General features: G+C 43.0%; 1 protein-coding gene across 1 annotated transcript in view; it reads left to right on the forward strand.

Annotated features, from left to right (window-relative positions):
* The first annotated feature begins 10,065 nt into the window (after window positions 1–10,065).
* Taf3 (TATA-box binding protein associated factor 3) overlaps window positions 10,066–20,444 on the forward strand; it is a 154,756-nt gene continuing 144,377 nt past the window's right edge. The window contains exons 1-2 of the mRNA XM_041630806.1: window positions 10,066–10,417; window positions 14,286–14,528. Of these exons, the coding sequence (XP_041486740.1) occupies window positions 10,252–10,417; window positions 14,286–14,528 (409 nt within the window). The 5' untranslated portion in view covers window positions 10,066–10,251. The remainder of the gene's footprint in view (window positions 10,418–14,285; window positions 14,529–20,444) is intronic.

Below are 20,444 nucleotides of genomic sequence, written 5' to 3' on the forward strand. Positions count from 1 at the left end.
ATGGATGAATAAAAGGAAATAGCCATCACAATGGAATTGGAATCATGAGTGAGGGACACTCAGAAAGACAGCATATTTTCCTCTCATGGTTTCAATTTTAGTTCCAGTTCACATGCATAGGATATGAAAGTAGAGTAGGGATCAAGTGGGAAGGCAAAGTCTCAAAGAAGAAGGAAACAGTAATGGGAAATCAAAACATGTTTGTGATGAGAACAGGAGCTCTTGGATGTGAAGTGGGCCCTGGGGAGAGTGAACAAGAAAGAGCAAAGTACTATGATTATCTGTATGAAACCTCATTGAAAAGGCTGGAGTTGCATGGCAAGCTCTCCTGGCATTTCTGAACAGGGCCTCATTTCCTGCTCTATTTTGGTGACACACATTCGAAGGCCTGCGTTCTGAATGTCCTCTCATGTAGCAGTCTCTTCCTGAGAATGGATAGCAATTGGTTTCCCTAAATTTGTAGGCTTTAGTCACTGGCTCCCAAATGACTGTCCAAGTCTTGGAGCTGTGTCATCCATGATATGTTCTGAAAGCTCTGTGTTGTGTGTAGGGCAGGGGAACACACACAGTCTCCCATGGTAAGCCAGTCGTGTAGTACTGAGCCACACCCCTGGCCCCTGAAAGCATTTAGGTTTCTGTCCTGATAATTCTGAATGAGGGTCTTGGTGAACCCTCCCTTTATGTACACTGTATTGAGCACTCAGCTTCAGCTGCGGGAACCGAGTGAGGAAAAGAACCTATGGTAGAGGACCGATATTCTCATCCCCCATTTCATCGATGGATTCTTCCTGCCACCTCTCTGCTTTTCAGAAGCTGTTTCTTACATTGATTTGCAATTCCAGTAAATCTACTGCAATCATTTCTCTCCTCAGTATTCTTGTAATTCCTTAAAACATTAACTTTAAATATTATTAATAATTCAATTTGTTTTCCCTGCATAGTGGCTAGTTCTCATGTTCCCGAGGCTTGGCAACTTTCAAGAGCCATATGGTAAACACCCTAGGCCTTATGAGCCATATAAGATCTCTGCTGCACATTCATTCTTGTTTTATTTTGTACAATCCTTTAAAAAACAAAAACGTGGTTAGCAGCTTGGTCCTGTTTTATCCACCAGCTCTTGTTCCTGAGGTCAGTTTCCCGGCACTCACATGGTGGTTCATCACCATCTATAACTGGGCCCATAGGATCGGATGTCCTTTTCTGGTGTGCAGATGAAAACCCATATATGTAAATCATAAACCTGTACTTGTGAATATATTGGTGGCCATCAGATAGTTGGGTTGTTTGCTGGACCGCTACCCTTATCAGTAAGTATCTTTAGGTCTTAGCAGATTTTTCCCAACTTCTTCCTGGAGAGTGAAGACTTTGAGGTTAGTTGTGGAGTACAGGGTAGAGAAGCAGCTAAGAGATCAACCACAGTAAAAATTCTGGCTAGCACCTGCACAAGCGAAACTCTCATGACTGACAAACTATTGTTAATTCTCCAGAAAACAAATCTCTGGCTTTTCCTAGGACTGGAGAGGGACTGGTACATAGGGGCAAGGCTTCAGCTTCAGAATTGATGTTTTCCTCTTGTCCTCTCTCCGGCCCTCTTAATCCTAGTGGGTAAAATAAATTTTTGTTTTGTTTTTCGAGACAGGATTTCTCTGTAGCTTTGGAGCCTGTCCTGGAACTTGCTCTTGTAGACCAGGTTGACCTTGAACTCAAAGAGATCCGCCCGCCTCTGCCACCTGAGTGCTGGGATTAAAGGTGTGTGCTACCACCGCCTGGAAAATAACTTTTTTGCTGCCTATTATTAGTCTGAGGAGAGTTAGGGAGCAATCGTGTTAAGTGCTGGGAACTGAACCAGGGTCCAATGCAAGAACAGCCAGAGCCATCTCTCCAGCCCCCTTTGTGTTGAAAGGCAGTCTTACTCTTTAGAGGCTGTCTTTGAACTTACAGATGCAGCTGCGCTGCCTGGGACTCTTGATCCTCCTGCCCAAACCTTACCAACAACTGGGATGACATATAGCTCAGCACTGCTTTTATCTCAATATAAGGTTTTGTCATTCTATCCTTGGCTCTTTTCATCTATGAAGAGAGAGTGATAGGGACTGGGGCTCAGAAGTCTTTGCTTTTGTGTCCTATTAAACTGTCTACAGACAAGACTGGAGAGATGGCTCAGTGATTAAGAGCTCTAACTGCTTTTCAGAGGACCCGGGTTCAGTTCCCAGCACCCACATGGCAGCTCGCAACTGTAACTCCAGTTCTAAGGGACCCAAAATCTATGGCTGATGTGGGAGTCCCCTCACATGGCAAAACACTAATGCACATACACAAAACAAAATTGAAAAAGTTAAAAATTTTCTGCAGACATTTAAGTTTTATTGCACTTAAAATCATATGCTAATAGGCTGGGTTTATAGCTTGGTGCTAGCAAGTGGAACATCATAGGTTCAGTCCCAGTACCAACAGACACAGAGGAGAGAGAAGAGAGTTCCTGCTACCAAACTTCCTATTTGAAAATAGCAGCTTTACTGAGATACAAGCCACTTGTCATAAAACACCCTTTGAAGTATATAGTTCAGCCAAGCAGTCAGCACTCCGGAGGCAGAGGCAGGAGGGTCTCGAGTTAACCAACTTCCAGGCCAGACTACATTGTGAGACTGTCTCAAAAAAGGAGAAATTCAATTTAGTATACTGAGTTGTAGACTGCCCCATTTTATAGGAAGATGAATTGTTGCAAAAGATGTTTATTGATTATCTGCTCAGTACTCTATACTAGATGGTTATCAGTGAGATGAAATCAACAGACCTCCAAGGCTATGCCAAAGGGGGGTGGGAAGAGAGGGAGAGAGTCTACAAAGACTCGGGGGTCTTTTTAGGGGTTTTATGGCCTGACTCAAAGGGGTACATCTACAAAGTCACGAGTAAGTAAAGGATTGCCTCTTACACCTTCCAGGATAAAGAAGCACCATGCTAGGTGGCTTCTATGGCTTCCGGAAGCAGAATGTGCCATACTTAGAAATTCTCCATGAACCAAACACAGATGGTATAAAAGGCCCTAAATTTGAGGTAAGGTCCAGTACAGGGTAGGGCGGCCTAAGTTCAGGCATCTCTCAAGAATACCACTACCATAGCAGACAGTAGTACCAGTAGTACTAGAGGCACCTGAGATGGGTAGTGATCCTGTGCAGTTGATGACAAGCCTTAAAGTGTAAACCACAAGGCAGAACACTGGGATTCTAGTAAGGCCATGGTATGTGTGCTATGCTGTGTGTATAGTGCAGGGGAACACACATGGTCTCATGTGGTAAAAATTAGACATACCTTTGGAGAAACACCTACCATGCTACCAGGCTAAAGTAGAGATGAAGAGTCTGGATGTGGATGGCAAGTAGTAACTATAAAGCCAGTACTATTCACCACATGCTAAGTGTGATAAAACTAGCAAGTCAAAACTTTCCACACTAGGCTGATCATGGTGGCATGGAGGCAGAGGTAGGAGGGCTGCTTTGAGTTCAAAGCCAACCTGGTCTCCATATTGAGTGCCAAGACACCAGGAATACACAGAATCTGTCTCTGAACTTTTCCCCCTCACAGTTGATAAGACTGCATCCAGAATCTATGATGGGGCCCACGGCACAGGCAAACTACCTGAGGAGGGAGGCCGGCCCCGCCTTGCCTTTGTTCATGTTTACCAGCACTTTTCCTCACCAAGAACAATGGTCTCACTACGGTTCTTTATATCCTGCTGATGGGGAGGAGAAAAAGCCAAGCTTCTTTCTTGGATGGGAGTGACTTAATAGGCAGATGGAGTCACAAGCGGAATGGGACTGTACCATGAGGTCACTGTCAGTTAAAGCTGCTCCATTAGGAACAAGGGCTTTGGGGGCTGGAGAGATGGCTCAGTGGTTAAGAGCATTGCCTGCTCTTCCAAAGGTCCTGAGTTCAATTCCCAACAACCACATGGTGGCTCACAACCACCTGTAATGAGGTCTTGTGCCCTCTTCTGGCCTGCAGACATACACACAGACAGAATATTGTATACATAACAAATAAATAAATATTTAAAAAAAAAAAAAAGTTCCAGGACAGGCTCCAAAACCCTGTCTCGAAAAACCAAAAAAAAAAAAAAAAAAAAAAAAAAAAGGAACAAGGGCTTTGCAAATCTCTAGGGCATTTTCTTGCAACAGAAACCAAAGCTGATTTTCTGTGACAAATTGAGCTAGCTGTGTCTCCTAATATGATTGTGAAACCCCATCCTCAGCATGTGACTGGATTTGAAGGTAAGGTCTTTTGGGTTAGGTTTTGGCTGTTTTGTTTGCTTTGAGACAGAGTCTCATTGGCCTTAAACTCACAGAAATCCACCTGCCTCTGCCTCCCCAGCGATGAGATTAAAAAGGTGTGCACACCTAGCTGAGATAAGGTCTTTAAGGAAATAATGTTCAGCTAGCAAGATGACTCAGTTGGTACGGGCACCTACAGCCAAACCTGAAGACTTGAATTTGATCCCCGGGACCCAAATGTAATTAAGAATTAATCCCCAAAAGTTGTCTTCTAATCTCCAAACATAATGTGGCATGTATGAGCATGTGCATGTGTACATACATAATACACACATACACACAAATAAATTTAATGGATAAAATAAAATGGTAATATTAAACTTTTATAAGGATGGAGTTCTGGTTCACTGGACTAGCTGTCCTTTAAGAAATGAAAGAGAAATAAGGGATGCACATACAGAGACAAAGGTCATAAAAGGTCACCAAGTGAAGCACAATTAATAAGAACTTGGAAAGAGAAACTGGGGTTCAACCTGAAGGTTAGAAAAGCAAAAAAGCCAGCCACTGGCTCTTACCTCAACCTCAGTCTGAAATGGCAATCCTGTCTTCAGGAATCTCAGAATGAGACTGACTGAGAGCTGTCTCCTCCCATTTTATAATCCTCTCTAGGGCTGGAATTAAAGGCATGCACCACCCGGTTTCTATGGCAACTAGTGTGGCTACTGGTATTAAAGGTGTGCATTACCACTGCCTGGTCCGTAAGGCTGACCAGTGGGGCTGTTTTACTCTCTGATCTTCAGGCAAGCTTTATTTATTAAAATACAAATGAAATGCCACTACAAGAGGAGGCAGCAGTCTGTAACCCAGGGAGAAAGGTCTCAGAGACAACCAAGCATGTTGGCCTGCAGAATGTAAGACAATGTTCATTGGTTAAGCCACCAGGCTGCAGAATTGTGTTATAGAAGTTTGAGAGTCTCTGGCGGTGGCAGTGGTGCACGCCTTTCATCCCAGCACTAAGGAGGTAGAAGGAGGCAGTCTCTGAGTTTGAGGTCAGTCTGGTCTACAAGCGAGTTCCAGGACAGCCAAGGCTACACAAGAAACCCTGTCTCAAAAAACAAAAGTACAAAAACAAACTAAGAAACAAAACCAGAAACCTTTGAGGCTTTCCAAAGAGAACAAGGTGACTGCATCTTGCCTTTCAATCCTAGAAAGAGCAGCCATTGCATTCCTAAGAAACAGATACATACTCTATGTTTGGAGTGGACATTTCTGCTCATGGTTCCTGATTCACTGGTGTCTTGGTTACTTTTTTATTGACAAGACACTGTGTCCAAGGCAATTTATGAAAGACAGTATTTAACTTGGGGATTCAGTTCCAGAAGGTTAGAGTCCATGGCCATCATGGTTGGGAGTACGGCAACAGGCAGGCAGCCATGACACTGGAACAGTAGCTAAGAGCTTACATTTGATCCCCACGCACGAGGCAGAGACGAAATGGTAACTGGGAATAGCATGGGCTTTTGAAATTTTAAATTTCATCCCAGTGATATACTTCTCCAACAAATTCACACCTTCTAATCCTTCCTTAGAACAGTTCCACCTACTGGGGAACAATTACTCAAATATGTAACCCTATGGGGGCCATTATCATCTGAACCACAATTGGTGACCCATGTCATGCTGCAACAGTTCACAAGACCTGTTTTACAGCACAGAGTGTTTGGGAAAGGCATCAGGTATGAATCCACTGTTAATGCCCTAGACCACTCAGAAGCTGCCATGCTGGCTTTCTGATGTTGTGGCCTTTCATAGATTGCTAAAGCACAAGATTATAGAGAATACTTTGTGGAGATGGGAAACAAACTCCGAGGATGCTGTACATACTTTAGCTCATAGCTTTTCTTTGGAGCTGGGTTCTCAACAGGCAGATAATAATGGGTAGAGGCTGAAGTTTCTCCACTTGCCACCACTCCCAGGGGCTTAGGTTCCAATCCCTACAACCCAGAGTTCTCTAAGCTTATGGGTCTAGTATCCAAAATAGGGCACTTTCACCAGGGGACACAGTAAAAGTCCTGCTAGAATAAAGGCAATAAAGGTGCTACTTGGGTACTTTAGCCAAGAAAAAGCAGCAGAGAGAAGTCACCATCCAAGCAGCTGACCTTGATTATAGAAGATGGTTGGCCGGGTGGTGGTGGTGCACGCCTCCTTTAATCCCAGGACAGGAGGCAGAGGTAGCTGGATCTCTGTGAGTTCAAGGCCAGCCTGGTCTACAAGAGCTAGTTCCAGGACAGGCTCCCAAATCTACAGAGAAACACTGCCTCAAAAAAAAAAAAAAAAAAAAAAAGATGGTTGAACTGTTATTACAGTGGGCAACGGGCACTATTTGCCTTACTAGCGGTCTGTTTGGGTGCTGTTGTTCAATTTTGATGGTAAATTGACAAGTTCAGCAGTCACATTCTAGGAAGAATATGGAAACCAAGGACTCCAAACACTAACAATGAGGTCTATGCAAAGCCACTGCAAGCAGAAGTGGGGCCATCTGCAGTAGGAAGAACGGTGACATCTCCCACTCTTCCTTGTTAATGGTGTTCTCAGGATTCCTGCACCACCTATGGAAGCTGTTCATCAAACCTATACCAAGAGGGAGACCAGAGCAGAAACAGTGGGACTATTTTGAATGTCATAATACACTACCCAGAGCTCCTTGGGCTGCAAGGACTTCAGTCTTCCTTGGGAATGACTCAGCTTTAAACAGCACCTTGGCCTAAGATCACACACCCTTTCCTGGAAAGTCTAAACCAAGTGACCTATGAATTGGCAATTTAAAGGCCCGGCAGATGCAGCAAGCACTCTGAAATTGACTTAGGCTTCCTTGACAGTGCATCTGCCTGGCTCCCACTCCTTCCCTCCCTCATTTGGTGTCCCAGGAGTCCTCCTGGATAAACCTGCTGTAGTGTTCGCTCCATCCCACTCTTGGCTTCCTGGGAAACCAAAGTTGTGGACATATGGTCATACATATGGCGATACAGGGAACTATGCTGGTTTGGGAAGATAAATGCTCAAGTTTTTCAGTTAAGTGTCATGAGGTTTGCAACTTATTTTCAAACTGTTCTTGGAAAAAGTGAGTACAAGTAGACTTTTAAAAATAGATTCACATATAGTAAATGTGGTAAAATGTTAATAATTGGCAAATCTAGACGAAGTCATTTATGTTTATTTCAGGTTTTCTGTAGTTTGGAAATTTTTCCACCACATACAAGCAAATAAAGAAGCAGTGGGGGTAAAATCCAAGGTATGAGTTTCAAATTAAGGGAGTGTTAAATGTTATCAAATAGTTATAAAAATGAGCTGGGTGTGGTGGCACACGCCTTTAGTCCCAGCACCTGGGAGGCGAAGGCAGGCAGATCTCAATATTCATGCCAGCCTGGGCTACAGAGAAACCCTGCTATGAAAAACCAAAAAATAAAAATGTTCAAGTAATGCTAGGAGTGAAAAGTGTCCTAGAGATTTTGCACCAAACAGGTTCCTGAGATCTTGGGGACAGAAGTACCAATGGACCTAGTATGTTGTTGCTTCCCTACAGACTGTCATTTGTCAAAAGCACCATATATTCAGACTCATTGGACTTTCAAGGCTGTGGTCCAGCTAGTTCAGCAATGGCTGTCTACCAGCAGAAGGTTCATGTATCCAGTAGTTGTTCAGTCTATGAAGCTGGATGTCTCAGCTGGTCTTCAGTATAGGCCAGGATCCTAAAGAAGAGGCTCTACTGCCAGTGAAAAAATGCACTTGCCAGCCAGAGTGAAGGCAAGCAGTCAGAGAGAGAGCAAGCTGCCTTCTTCCACATAGAGGCTGCCAGCAGAAGCTGCAACCCAGATTAAAGGTGTGTCTCCCCACCTCAAAGATCCAGATTAGAAGTGGGTCTTCCGACTTCAAATGATTTAATTAAGAAAAATCTCTCACATATGTGCCTGGCTATTTGGATTTCAGAGAATTCCAGATGTAGTAGAGTAGACAACTAAGACTAGCCATCATACCTACCCAGAAAGAATTCACTGGAGGAGCCACATAAACTTATAGCTCTAATATACAATGTTAGGCCGGGCGGTGGTGGCGCACGCCTTTAATCCCAGCACTTGGGGAGGCAGAGGCAGGCGGATCTCTGTGAGTTCGAGATCAGCCTGGTCTACAAGAGTTAGTTCCAGGACAGGCTCCAAAACCACAGAGAAACCCTGTCTCGAAAAAACAAAACAAAACAAAAACAAAAAACAAAACAAAACAAAATATACAATGTTAGGTACAGCAGGCACAGCTAAGGAGTTAAGTAGATGAACCAAGACCACCCGCAACTCATAGGTTGAGTATAGCTGAACTAGATTTGAATAGGCTAACTAGTCCTTTGGATTAGTTTGGCTTGCAAACTGAAACTTTTTTCTTTTTCTTTCTTTTCTTTTTTCTCTTTCTCTTTCTTTTCTTTTCTTCTTTCTTTCTTTTCTTTTTTCTTTTCTTTCTTTTTTTTTTTTTTTTTTGAGACAGGGTTTCTCTGTAGCTTTGGAGCCTGTCCTGGAACTAGCTCTTATAGACTATGCTGGCCTTGAGCTCACAAAGATCCACTTGCCTTTGCCTCCCCAAGTGCTGGGATTAAAGGCGTGTGCCACCACTGCCTGACACGAACTGGAACTTTTATATTGCATTCCTGGTAACCAGGGTCCACGAGCAGACACCTGAAGTTCCAGCTGTCATGGAGGCAGATGTGAAAGGATCAGTTCAGCCCGGGAGTTTAGTGACAGTCCTGATAACATAACAAAATTGAAAGACAAAGGGAAAAAAAAAACCTCAATATTTAAACCAAGCTATTTTATCAAAACATCTCAGTTTGTTACAAACATCCAGGCAAAATTCCGCTAGAGCTGGGGGAAGGGGAAGGTTTTGAGGAAGGCAAGGCAATCATTCTCTGGACACAGCCAATCTCAAGGGTTTAAATGAGTGTTCAACCTCTGTAGCATACTGTGAACGAGAGCTTAGCTATTTTAAAAGAAAGAACAGAAACCTGCACTAAAATGGTATGTATTTTGCTCACTACTTTGGGGGCAAGTCGGTTCCCATGAATTGAGCACAGAGTCCTCCTTCCCCTTAATTCCAGCTCTCTCATGAAGAGCATTGAACAACTTCAGTTTATTAACTTTGTTTGCTTTTTGGAGATAAAGTCTTTCTCGGTTGCTCGGGCTACACTCTAACATGATTCATTGGCCTCAGCCTCTTGAGTGAACACCTTGCATTTCATTCAAACTTCAGAGTGGCAAGCGATCATTGTCTTTTATTCTGTTTCATTTTGGATATTATCTTACATCCTATTATGTATGTATGTATGTATGTATGTATATATGATTATTTATTTTGGAAAAGGAAGACTGAATCGAATCCGCATTCTAGGAAGGAGGTTAAACTTCCAGTTCCCTCGTTTCACATTTAAATCTCTACCAACATTATTAATGCTAATTCTTTCCTGGTCCAGGGTCGCGCAGCGTCTCCCTGGTCTGCCCGTGGACCGACGTTGCCCTCTTACTTTGCTGCCACCCAGGAGAGAAGGACCGTGACACCTGTTGTCAAGGAGGCGCTGACTCCACCTGCGCCCAGTCGCTCGGCTTCCGGCCGGCTTCCAGGCCCTCCAGGCCCTAGCGTCGATCTCGAGACTATCGCTCCGCTCCCACGGGGCGGAGCCTGCACCTCCTCCCTCTCGGCATTCTGCTTGTGCTGCCTCGCCCCGGCGGCCGTCCAGCGAGAGGCGGAGCGAGTCCAAAATGGCGGCTCTCAGGCTGGCGCGCTCCGTGCTGCTGAGGCTTTGAGGTGGTCGCCCGGGGCCGGAGAGGGGACGATTTCCCCGGCGCGGGGCCCCCAGAGAATGAATCGGGGGCTCTGCTGAGACGAGGCGGCGGGGCTGGAGAGCAGTGGCAGCAAAGGGCTGCGGTGGCGTCCACGCAGCGGGATGTGCGAGAGTTACTCCAGGTCGTTGTTGAGGGTCTCGGTGGCGCAGATCTGCCAGGCGCTGGGCTGGGACTCGGTGCAGCTCAGTGCCTGCCACCTCCTCACCGACGTCCTGCAGCGCTATCTGCAGCAGCTGGGCCGAGGCTGCCATCGCTACTCTGAACTCTGTGAGTACTGGGGCTGGCTTGCGGGAGGGCTGCCTCCAAGCCGGTCACGAGTGACACCTCCGCTTCCCCCCTCGGGCCCCTTTGGGCGTCCCCTCCAGGGGTGGCGTTCCGAATCCGGCTTCGGGATGGGCGATCCTCTAAGACTCCGATGGTCCTGGGTTTCCACCGTCCCCTGCGAACTCCAGTCATCCTTTAAGTGCCTCTTCCTCATCCGCTAACTTCCCGCCACCAGCCGGGAAGCAGGGTCCCTGCCTGCATCTCTACACCCACTCACCTCTCCTGGTCCTGCCATGGAGCTGCGCGCTCTCTCATTGTCTCGGGTCGGCTGCGGCCAGAGCCACCCCAGAATGCTCTCCACCTCGCTCACCTTGGTCTTCTGCCTCCCCTGCCCGCAAACTACTACAAGTACTTGTCACAGGCGCTCCGTCTACCGGCCGTTTCTTACAAGGCTGGCCATTCTGGAGCTCCTAACTATAGACTCGTTGACAGCTCTGCTCAGTCAGGGTCGTCGCCTCTCGTTTTCTCTCTTCTGTTCGTTTCACAGACAGCATCTCCGCTGGCTACTTTTCAAGGCCAGCTTTGTCGATGTCACTGAATAACTTTGACTAGCATCTTAGTTACGCACGGAGTTCCCCCTTTATGCCTTTATGTCAGTATTGAGCCAAGTGTGAGGGGAGCTATTATAGGTGATTTGCAAGGTTTCCCGGGTCATCAGGGCTGCATAGCTACTGGCTTTTAACTGAATGCCCAATAGTATCTTTAGCCGGGGAGTATTTAATAATTGTAAACGTCTCTAAGAAACTACAGATCATTTTTATTGAAGTGTGAAGTCATGCGTGTGTGTTTGTGTTTGTGTGTGTTGTATTGGGAGTTACACCATTCATTTAAATTGCGTGATATGATGGGGGTAGGGGACGCAGCGGTTTCAAGACAGGGTTTCTCAGTGTAGGCTTGACTGTCCTGGGACTAGCTCTGTAGAGAGCAGGCTGACCTCAGATTTACAGAGATTCACCTGCCTTTGCCTCCCAAGTGCTGGGATTAAAGGCATGCACTATCACCACTCAGCCCACATACAGCTTTTAAGGTAGTAAGTTGTAGAATTAATGTGTTTTATAAAGTACTTTGGTCTGCTAAATTAAGACCTATAGACTCTTTGTACTTTTAAGACTCCAAATGCCATTCCTATCAAAATAATCAGATCCTGTCCATGATAAAAATCACATCCTGTCAATCATCCTTTAAAAAGTATTTTGATCATGTTCCGTTTGCTACCTTCTAAAAATCTTAGCAATGCACAGTTCCCTTTGTGAGCTCGTATTTTTTTCTTATCTTCTGTCAGCCTAACTACTAATCTGCAACCATGCTGTGGTGCCTGCCTTTTCCAGCACATTTGAAGCTCCCCACTCCCATTCATGCCTTGTTTTACTGACTGTCCTTCTGGTCCACCAGCAGTACCACTTACATTTTGAAATTTACTTATCACTTGCTCTGGGGAATTTGTGTTATCAGCTGTCATAATCCTCTGCATGTTTCTCATGCGCTGTTTGTCATCTTGCTTTCTAATTGTGTGTGTGTATGTACCCTGTCCCAGGAGACAAATAAATTATATTCATACTTTGCATAAGTATCTAATGTGCTGATTGGAGCATCCTGATTGTATTAGTATTAACCTAGGGTATGGCCAAAATAGTATAGAAACTCAGGAAACAGTTGTCTAGTAAATGAATGGATAGTCTACAAATAGTAGCTACTTACTGAATGAGTTCCTAAAATGCATTGTTTTGGAGTGCTTATTTTCCTACCCAGGGAATTCCACAGTGGCATTCATTCATTGGCACCTTAAAAATATGCCATGCAGAATGATTTTCTAGCCTTTGCTTCTTTGCCTTCAAGACCCTCTTCCACAGATCTTGAGTATATTGTTACTGTTATGTTTAAGATAAATTATATTTTGATACCTAGTTCTTGAGCTAAATGTTGTGTACCTTTTTGGTTTTCAAAATATCCCCTGAATACATAGTTACCGTTTATGTCAAAGTAGTCATGAATTTAAGCTTTCCAAAGTGGCCAAGGGATCATTGTGCTTTACTGTGAACCTCTTTCTTTTTCTATTGTGTTTTATTTTCGGGTCTTTCTACATAGTCTCAACTGTCCCAGAACTCTTTGTAGACCAGACTGGCCTCAAATTCACAGAGATCCACTTGTTTCTGCCTCATAAGTGCTGGTATTAAAGGCGTGGGCCATGACATCTGATGTGAACCATTTTCTGAAATACCCATTTTTTTCTGAATAGTTTTCTTTTCCTCATCCCTCCAGACTCCCCTCCTTTATGAGAATATGATTGTCAGGTTCATTATTTTCCATTTGGGTTTGGTGACTTGTTAGAAATGCTTATTTAAGTAGACAGTTATAGATTGTAGGGTTGTAGATGATTCATTCATTTACTGGACAACTATTTCCTGAGTGTCTATATTATTTTGGCCCCACCTTAGGGTAATACAGATACAGTCAGTGTGCTCCAATCAGATAGAACATTAGAATTTATGCAGAATATGAATACGATCAGTCTGTGTCCTGGGAAAGGGTATTCTAAGAAAGTTGTTCTGCCAGTGACATGTCAAGTCGGTAGCACTTGAAGCCACAGCCCTGCTTTATCTTCCTTTTACCTTCCAAAGCTCCCTTGAGCTTTGGTTCACTCCTGTGCATCCAGAAGGTTGAGACAGGAGGATCACTGTGAGTTTGAGACTGACCTGTGCTACATAATGAATTCTGTGTCAGTGAATACTATATCTAGAGCTTGTCTCAACAAATCACTCATGTTGAGCCACATCATAATAACCTTTTAGCTACCCTAGTCATGGATATTACATTATAAAAATAAGCAATTCATAAACCTTAAATCACTTTAAAGAGTATATCACAATTTTTCTGTTTTGGCATTGGTTATAATGTTCCATTGTGCCTAATGTATAAATTAAAATCTAACATAGTTAAGCTATACATAGGCAAAAACTGTAGTTTACATGACTTTGGTACTGTTCATGGTTCCAGAATCCACTGGGGTTGCTGTAATGTCTTCCGAGGATAAAGGAGACCATTCTTCTGTTTGGTTTTTTGAGACAGGGTTTCTCTGTGTAGCCCTGTCTCTTAATGAAACTCGCTCTGTAGATCAGGCTAGTTTTAAACTCAGAGATCTACCTGCCTCTGTCTCTAGTGCTGGGATTAAAGGCCACACCTAGTAGGCAGGAGACCATTTTTTACTGATAGAGTTATAGTAAAAATACAGTGTTGAGGAAAAAAAAATTATCTGAACTCTTTGGCAAGGAAAGGGGGTCTGGAGAGCAACAGAATTTCTTTATACTGAGACTATGAGACATGTAGAATTTAAGGTGGTTCTGTTTTTACATCAAAGACTTTAATGAGAAGAAGTGAAATGCATGTTTATTATTTAGTAAGAGAAGGATGAGTATTAGTTTTCTTTTTTGTGCATCACTGAAAATATTTGGGTTTTTCTGTTGTTATTTGTTTGCTTGTTGTTTTGGGGGGGGGGCGGATAGGGCAGTTCTCCACATACCACTGGCTGTCCTTGAATTTGTTATATATACAAGGTTGGCCTCAAACTCACAGAGCTCTCTGCCTGTCTCTTAAGTGCTGGGACTAAAGGTGTGTACCATGCTTGGCAGTGAGCTTTGTATTATTTAAACAATGTGATATTCTGTTTAAAATCTAAATTTTTTTTCCTGTAACTAGGGTTTAAATAAGTAATATATTTCATTTCAAATTGTGTATTTTATATATTTTTAATATTTTGAAAATAATCGTGGATTTTTCTTTCCAGTGATATGATTTGTTTTTGACTTTGTTTCAGATGGCCGAACAGACCCCATTTTGGATGATGTTGGTGAAGCTTTCCAACTTATGGGGGTTAATCTGCATGAACTAGAGGACTATATTCATAATATTGAACCTGTCACCTTCCCACATCAAATTCCTTCATTTCCTGTTAGCAAGAACAATGTCCTTCAGTTTCCTCAACCCGGAAGTAAAGATGCAGAGGAAAGAAAAGACTACATTCCCGATTACCTGCCGCCCATCGTGTCTTCTCAAGAAGGTTTGTGCCCTTTAATCGTCGTGCATTAGTGACTGCTTTGATGGGGTTTTCGTTTCCTTAGCTTCTCATACTCTACTAGGACGGACATCCTACAAGTTCAGTCTCTGCGTTTTAAAGTGATTTACAGATTATTCTAACCCTTTACTGGACATGCTTGTGGCTGGTGTTATCAGGCAGTCATGGTGTGATCAAGGTCCTTTGTAACGTGTAGATAGGCGAGAACAGAGTGTGACCACACAGAATCTTCTTGGTACATGTATTACACAAGTTAGAAGACCTTTGAAACAAAAAAGAAACTTAGGTATCTCTTCTCCTCCTGTTATTTGATTACTGAAGAGCTGAATGTACCACTGTATGCCTGGGGATAATGAGTGCATTGTGAGTACTTGCTGATATGAGGCCCGGCTCTCTTGTTTTGTTCTTTTTTTTCCCTCTCAGGATGAGTAGAAATAATTTCCTCTGGGCCATTTAAAACTTTTGGTTATACAGAGGATGGAGCTGTAGCTCAGTTGGTAGAGTGCTTTCTTGTATAGGAAGCTTTGAGTTCAACCCCAAGTGCTGTATAAGATCAGGTGTGATGGCACGTGCTTGTAATGCCAGTACTCGGGAGGTAAAAGAAGGAGGATCAGAAATTCAAGGTCATCCGAGGTTACGTGGTGAGTTGAGGCCAGCGAGGCCTATGTGAGACCCTGTCTCAAAGAAAAGAAGGCAGGCAGGCAGGCAAGCAGCTGACTGCCTGGAAGGAAGGCTAGCTGGTTTACAGGCTAAACAGATTCACAGAGACAGAAACTGAATCATATTTACTAAGGTTGGGGGGAAGTAAGGAATGGTGATTTATGTTTAATGAGAACAGTCTGTGTTTGGGAAGACAATACATTGTAGAGATTGATGGTGGTGATGGTTTCATGAGAATGTGAATATATTCGGTACCCACAGAACTGTACCACTAGAAGTGGTTAAATGTCCTATGCATGGACTCATGCAGTGTTTATACTTTGTGAGTGGCCTATCACATAGCATAATGTCTTTACGCTTTGTCTCCAGTGTTCGTGGGTTAAAATTGTCCTGTTTGTTTTGTTTTTGCTTTTGCTTATTGAGACATAGTTCTGGCTGTCCTGGAACTCACTGTGTAGACCAGGCTGAACTTGGACTCAGAGATCCTTCTATCTCTGCCTTCTGGAGTGCTGGGATTAAAGTTAGGCACCACCATGCCTGGTGCATTATCCTGTTTTTAAGGCTGGGTGGTGTGACATTTGCATATTCCACATCTATTTCAGCACCTTAATAGAACTCGGTTGTTTTTACCACTGCTTTCTGTGAGTAAGGCTGTTAGGACCATGTGAGCATGGAGTGTAAATCCTTGTCTATGTCTGTGCCTTCAGGTTTCTTGTGTGTACACCCAGAAATGGACATGCTGTGTTTGAATGAAATATAGAATAAAGAATCTTGCTTGGTTGAGTGCTGAGGTTTGCACATGCTTCTCCGCTGAGCAACCCATCCACATGTTAAGTTTTACTTTATTATATTTTATTTGTGTGTGTGTGTGTGTGTGTGTGTGTGTGTGTGTGAGAGAGAGAGAGAGAGAGAGAGAGAGAGAGAGACACCACAGCATGTGTGTAAAGATCAGTATTGGTTCTTTCCTTCAACTTTGTGGGTCCTGGGCATCACAGCCAGGTCATCAGGCTTAACAACTAGCTCCCTAACCTGCTGAGCCATATCTGCTACTCTAGTGTATATCTCATTTTTGAGAAACCATACTACTTTTCCAAAGCAGCTGGCATCATTTACCTTCCAGCCAGGAATGGCCAAAGCTGCAGTTTCTTACAGTTCGATTTGTATATCTCTTGTTCCCCTAGCCTTTGAAGTATTAGGTGCTTGTTTCATGGACTAGGCTTAAGCTTGGAGTAAGGTGTTTTACAATTCATGTGGTCATGCTGCCTATCTGAAAACTGGACAAGCATTGTAGTTGTAGAGCTTCTTGTGGACTGATGGGTTGCTGCTAGGCCCCAGCTCTAGTGTGCAGTGTGTTCCCCTGAGAAGTACTGGGGCTGTAATGCGTTGTTCTGAAAACGAAGCCAATTCATATAGGCAGTCGTCATGGTAGACAAGGAAAGTACGTGGCGTAAGCTTTCCTTTCTTGGGAGGTGGTGTGATGTATGTGAATATGGTTAGAATTGGGGTGCGGGCATGTGCATGCCTGAGGAAGCCAGAGGAAGATGTCAGATGTCCTGCTTTTCAGTGTCTGCCTTATTCCCTTACTGAGGCATGGCTTTACATTGAACTGGAGTTTGCTGGGTTTTGGCTGGCCTGACCGGCTAGTGATCCTCTTTTTTCCCCTGCAGCCCATAGTACTAGGGTTACCCGTGTGCATGTTTTACCCAGCGTTTTACAGGGTGCTGGGTATCCAGGCTTAGGTACTTGTTCCTGCCCAGCAAGCACGCCCACCCGCTGGACCGTCTGTCTCCCCTTCACTGTAACTTTTAAAGTTATCATCATTCTCTGGTCTGAGCCTGTTATGAGACAGACTGTGTTTACTAGCTCAGCACTTTCTCTACAAGATCTTGGGGAAAAAAAATTTTGTGGAGGATACTGACCAGAGTCAGGAGTTAGTGGTACAGAGTTGAGAGTGGTAGATCCATCGGTGGGTGTTCGTGATGGAGCAAGGCATCATCTGTTCTGCCAGACCTCTCAGAAGTCCCTGCTCTTTTTCCTCTGCGCCAGCGCTGTTCTCTCAGACTGTGAGTCTAGGCTATACCTCCGCCACTGCCAATGAGCATGCTACTCATCTCTGCCTCTGATCATCTGTGTTTATTTTTTTTTATTTTTTTTTTAAAGATTTATTTATTTATTATGTATACAACATTCTGCCTCCATGTATGCCTGCACGCCAGAGGAGGGCACCAGATCTCAGTACAGATGGTTGTGAGCCACCATGTGGTTGCTGGGAATTGAACTCAGGACCTCTGGAAGAGCAGCCAGTGCTCTTAACCTCTGAACCATCTCTCCAGCCCGATCATCTGTGTTTATGACCTTTATTTACTGTTGGGAAAATCTTACTTCGATGCAGTTCTTTTTAAACCTTTTATTGTTTAGTGATAATTTTTTTTTTTACCTTAGAAAGCTACTTTTGTTGTATCTGCTTTAAACGGAAATTATTTACTTTTAAAATGTAACTAGTGCATTTAAATACTAATATTAATGAAGGATTTCGGGGTGGGACAGTGACCAGATAATAATTGGATTGACTAGAATTCTACTGTCTCCTAAAGGCTGAGTCTGGTGGTCCTGGAATTTTTTTATTATTGGTGTCAATAAATGTGGTTACTTAAATATCCAAGATATCTTTGTGAAGATAGTACTAAGAATCCATGACATGTCCTTTCATCTTGTGAAAATGAACCCATGTATTTCTGTGAAGTTTTTATCTCCTATTGTACTTAGTAGTACCCAAAATTTGTACTTGTGTTCTGAAAACATGGATGAAACTCAAATGCTGAGAAGAAACAAGGAATTAGAGGAAGAAACTTAAAAAATGATACTAATATATTAGTAATCAGTACATCAATTTTTAAAAAATTTCTCTCTATTTCTCTTTATTTATTTAGCCTTAAACTCAGAGATCCACCTGCCTCTGCCTCTGCAGTGCTGGGATTAAAGGTGTGTGCCACCACCACCTGGCTCATCATTGGTTTTTAAAATGATGTGATCATGAGTGTTATATTAGTGAATAAGATAGAGAGAGGCTAAGTTAACAACCAAGATTTTACATATATTGTCATGTGCATGGCATGTGGCTGATCTGGAATTGTCCACCGACCCGCTCCCTCCCTCCGTGTAGTTGCTTTGTTTGTTTGTTTTGGGGGTTGGTCTTTCCTGTTTTCTTTGATGTAGTTAGGGTTGTTATACTATAACCCAAGTAAGCATGGGCTTCAGTATGTAGCCCAGGCTGGCCTTAAACTGGTAAACAACTTTCTCTGGCACTGGGATTGCAGGTATCTTTATTAGCTTCAAAACTTAAGCCCACGTTCATTGTACCTTTTAAACTTTCTAAATTGAACATTTTTGCAGTTTTCTTATCTACTACCCATAAGACTGCCTACTTAATAGTTAAGTTGCTTTATAATTTAAGGAGGAAGGGTTCTTTTAAGAATTGGACTTATCCACAACCCTAGAGAACCTAGACAACAAAGAGGACCCTAAGAGAGACATACATGGATCTACATAGGAAGGAGAAAAAGACATCTCCTGAGCAAATTGGGAGCATTGGGGTCACAGGAGTGGGTAGAAGGGGAGGGAAAGAAAGGGAGGGAAGGGGAGAGAAATGTATAGCTCAATAAAAAATAAAAATTAAAAAAGAATTAATTAAGAAATAAAAATAATTTGGCAAAAAAAAAAGAATTGGATTTATGCAGGGCAGTGATGGTACACACCTTTAATACTATCACTCAGGAGGCGGAGGCTGGCGGATCTGTATGAGTTCTAAGACAGCCAGAGCTAAACAGAGAAATCCTGTCTCGAAAAAACAAAGGGGAGGAAGGAGAACTGGATTTATGAGACTAAGGTATAGCATAGTGGTTAGAACAAATGAATAAGAGGCAAGAAATTTGGACCCAGGAAAACATGGATTTGTTTTCCTTTACTTTTATTTGATGTCATAAAATTCTGTTTTTGTTTGCTTGTTTGTTTTTTGAGACAGGGTTTCTTTGGAATCTGTCCTAGAACTAGCTCTTGTAGACCAGGCTGGCGTTGAACTCACAGAGATCTGCTTGCCTTTGCCTCCCAAGTACTGGGATTAAAGGTGAGTTGCCACCACCTGGCCATGTAATAAAATTCTTATAAAGTTATGGTTATCGTATTTAAATGCTGCCAAATAACTTTAGTTAAAATATCAGTTTTATAGTAAGTAGTGAAAATACATGAGTAAAAAAGAAATATTGGAGTTTCTTTTCTGGATTATTTGAAGCAAAATGATCTCACTTAAATTTTTTTTCATTAGAAACCATAAATTTAACTGGATGTGGTGGTGCATCATGCCTTTAGTCCCAGCACTTGGGAGGCAGACCCAGGCAGATCTTTGAGTTCAAGGTCAGCCTGGTCTACAGTGAATTTCAGGACAGCCAGGGCTACCCAGAGAACCTGTTTCAAAAAACCAAGGGTTGGGGAAGAAAAAAGAAGTCAAAACATTTAAAAGGGAACTGCTACATTTATTTATTTTAATTTTTATTTTATGTGTATGGGTGTTTACTGCCTGTGTGTATGTATGCATGAGTGCCCAGTCCCTATAGATGTCACCAGATTCCCTGGAGCTAGGGGTATGAACAGTTATAAGCTGCTATGTGGATGCAAGTGGCCTTAACTTCTGAGCTCTGTTTTACTTTCTTATTTGAGATAGGGTCTCTTCTTCATTGCCTAGGCTGGTCTTGAGCTCCAGGTCTAAGGAGTCCCCACTAACAGTGTATGAGAGTTGCCTTCTCACACATCATTGCCACACCTTTGCTTTATCTGTCTGGTAATAGCCTTTCTTAACTAGTGTGAGATAATGTGAGTTCAGTTTGTATTTCCTTAAAGATTAATGATGTTGAGCACATTTAAATGTGTATGTTAATATCCATGTCTCTCTTAGAGATACCCATTGCAGTCATACAGATATCTCTAGTTCAAGATCAGAACTATAGGGATTTTATCTAAACTAACAGTCCCAGTTCTCAGGGATAATGAAGATCATAGCATTAGAATATTCTATAATTGCTCATTTCTTATATCAGAGTACTGTCATTTATGATTACTAAAGCAGGTAAATACATTCTTTATTGTTTTCTTTGCACACACTGTCATATCCACATGTAGAGAAAGCTGTGCTGTGTATACACTGCCAGGTCATCGAGCTGCTTTCTTAGGTTTCCATCTTGTTGGCCA

The sequence above is a fragment of the Microtus oregoni genome, unplaced genomic scaffold (genome assembly GCF_018167655.1).
Source record: "Microtus oregoni isolate MIOR12 unplaced genomic scaffold, Mior012 000035F_ref0000213, whole genome shotgun sequence".
Lineage (NCBI taxonomy): Eukaryota > Metazoa > Chordata > Mammalia > Rodentia > Cricetidae > Microtus > Microtus oregoni.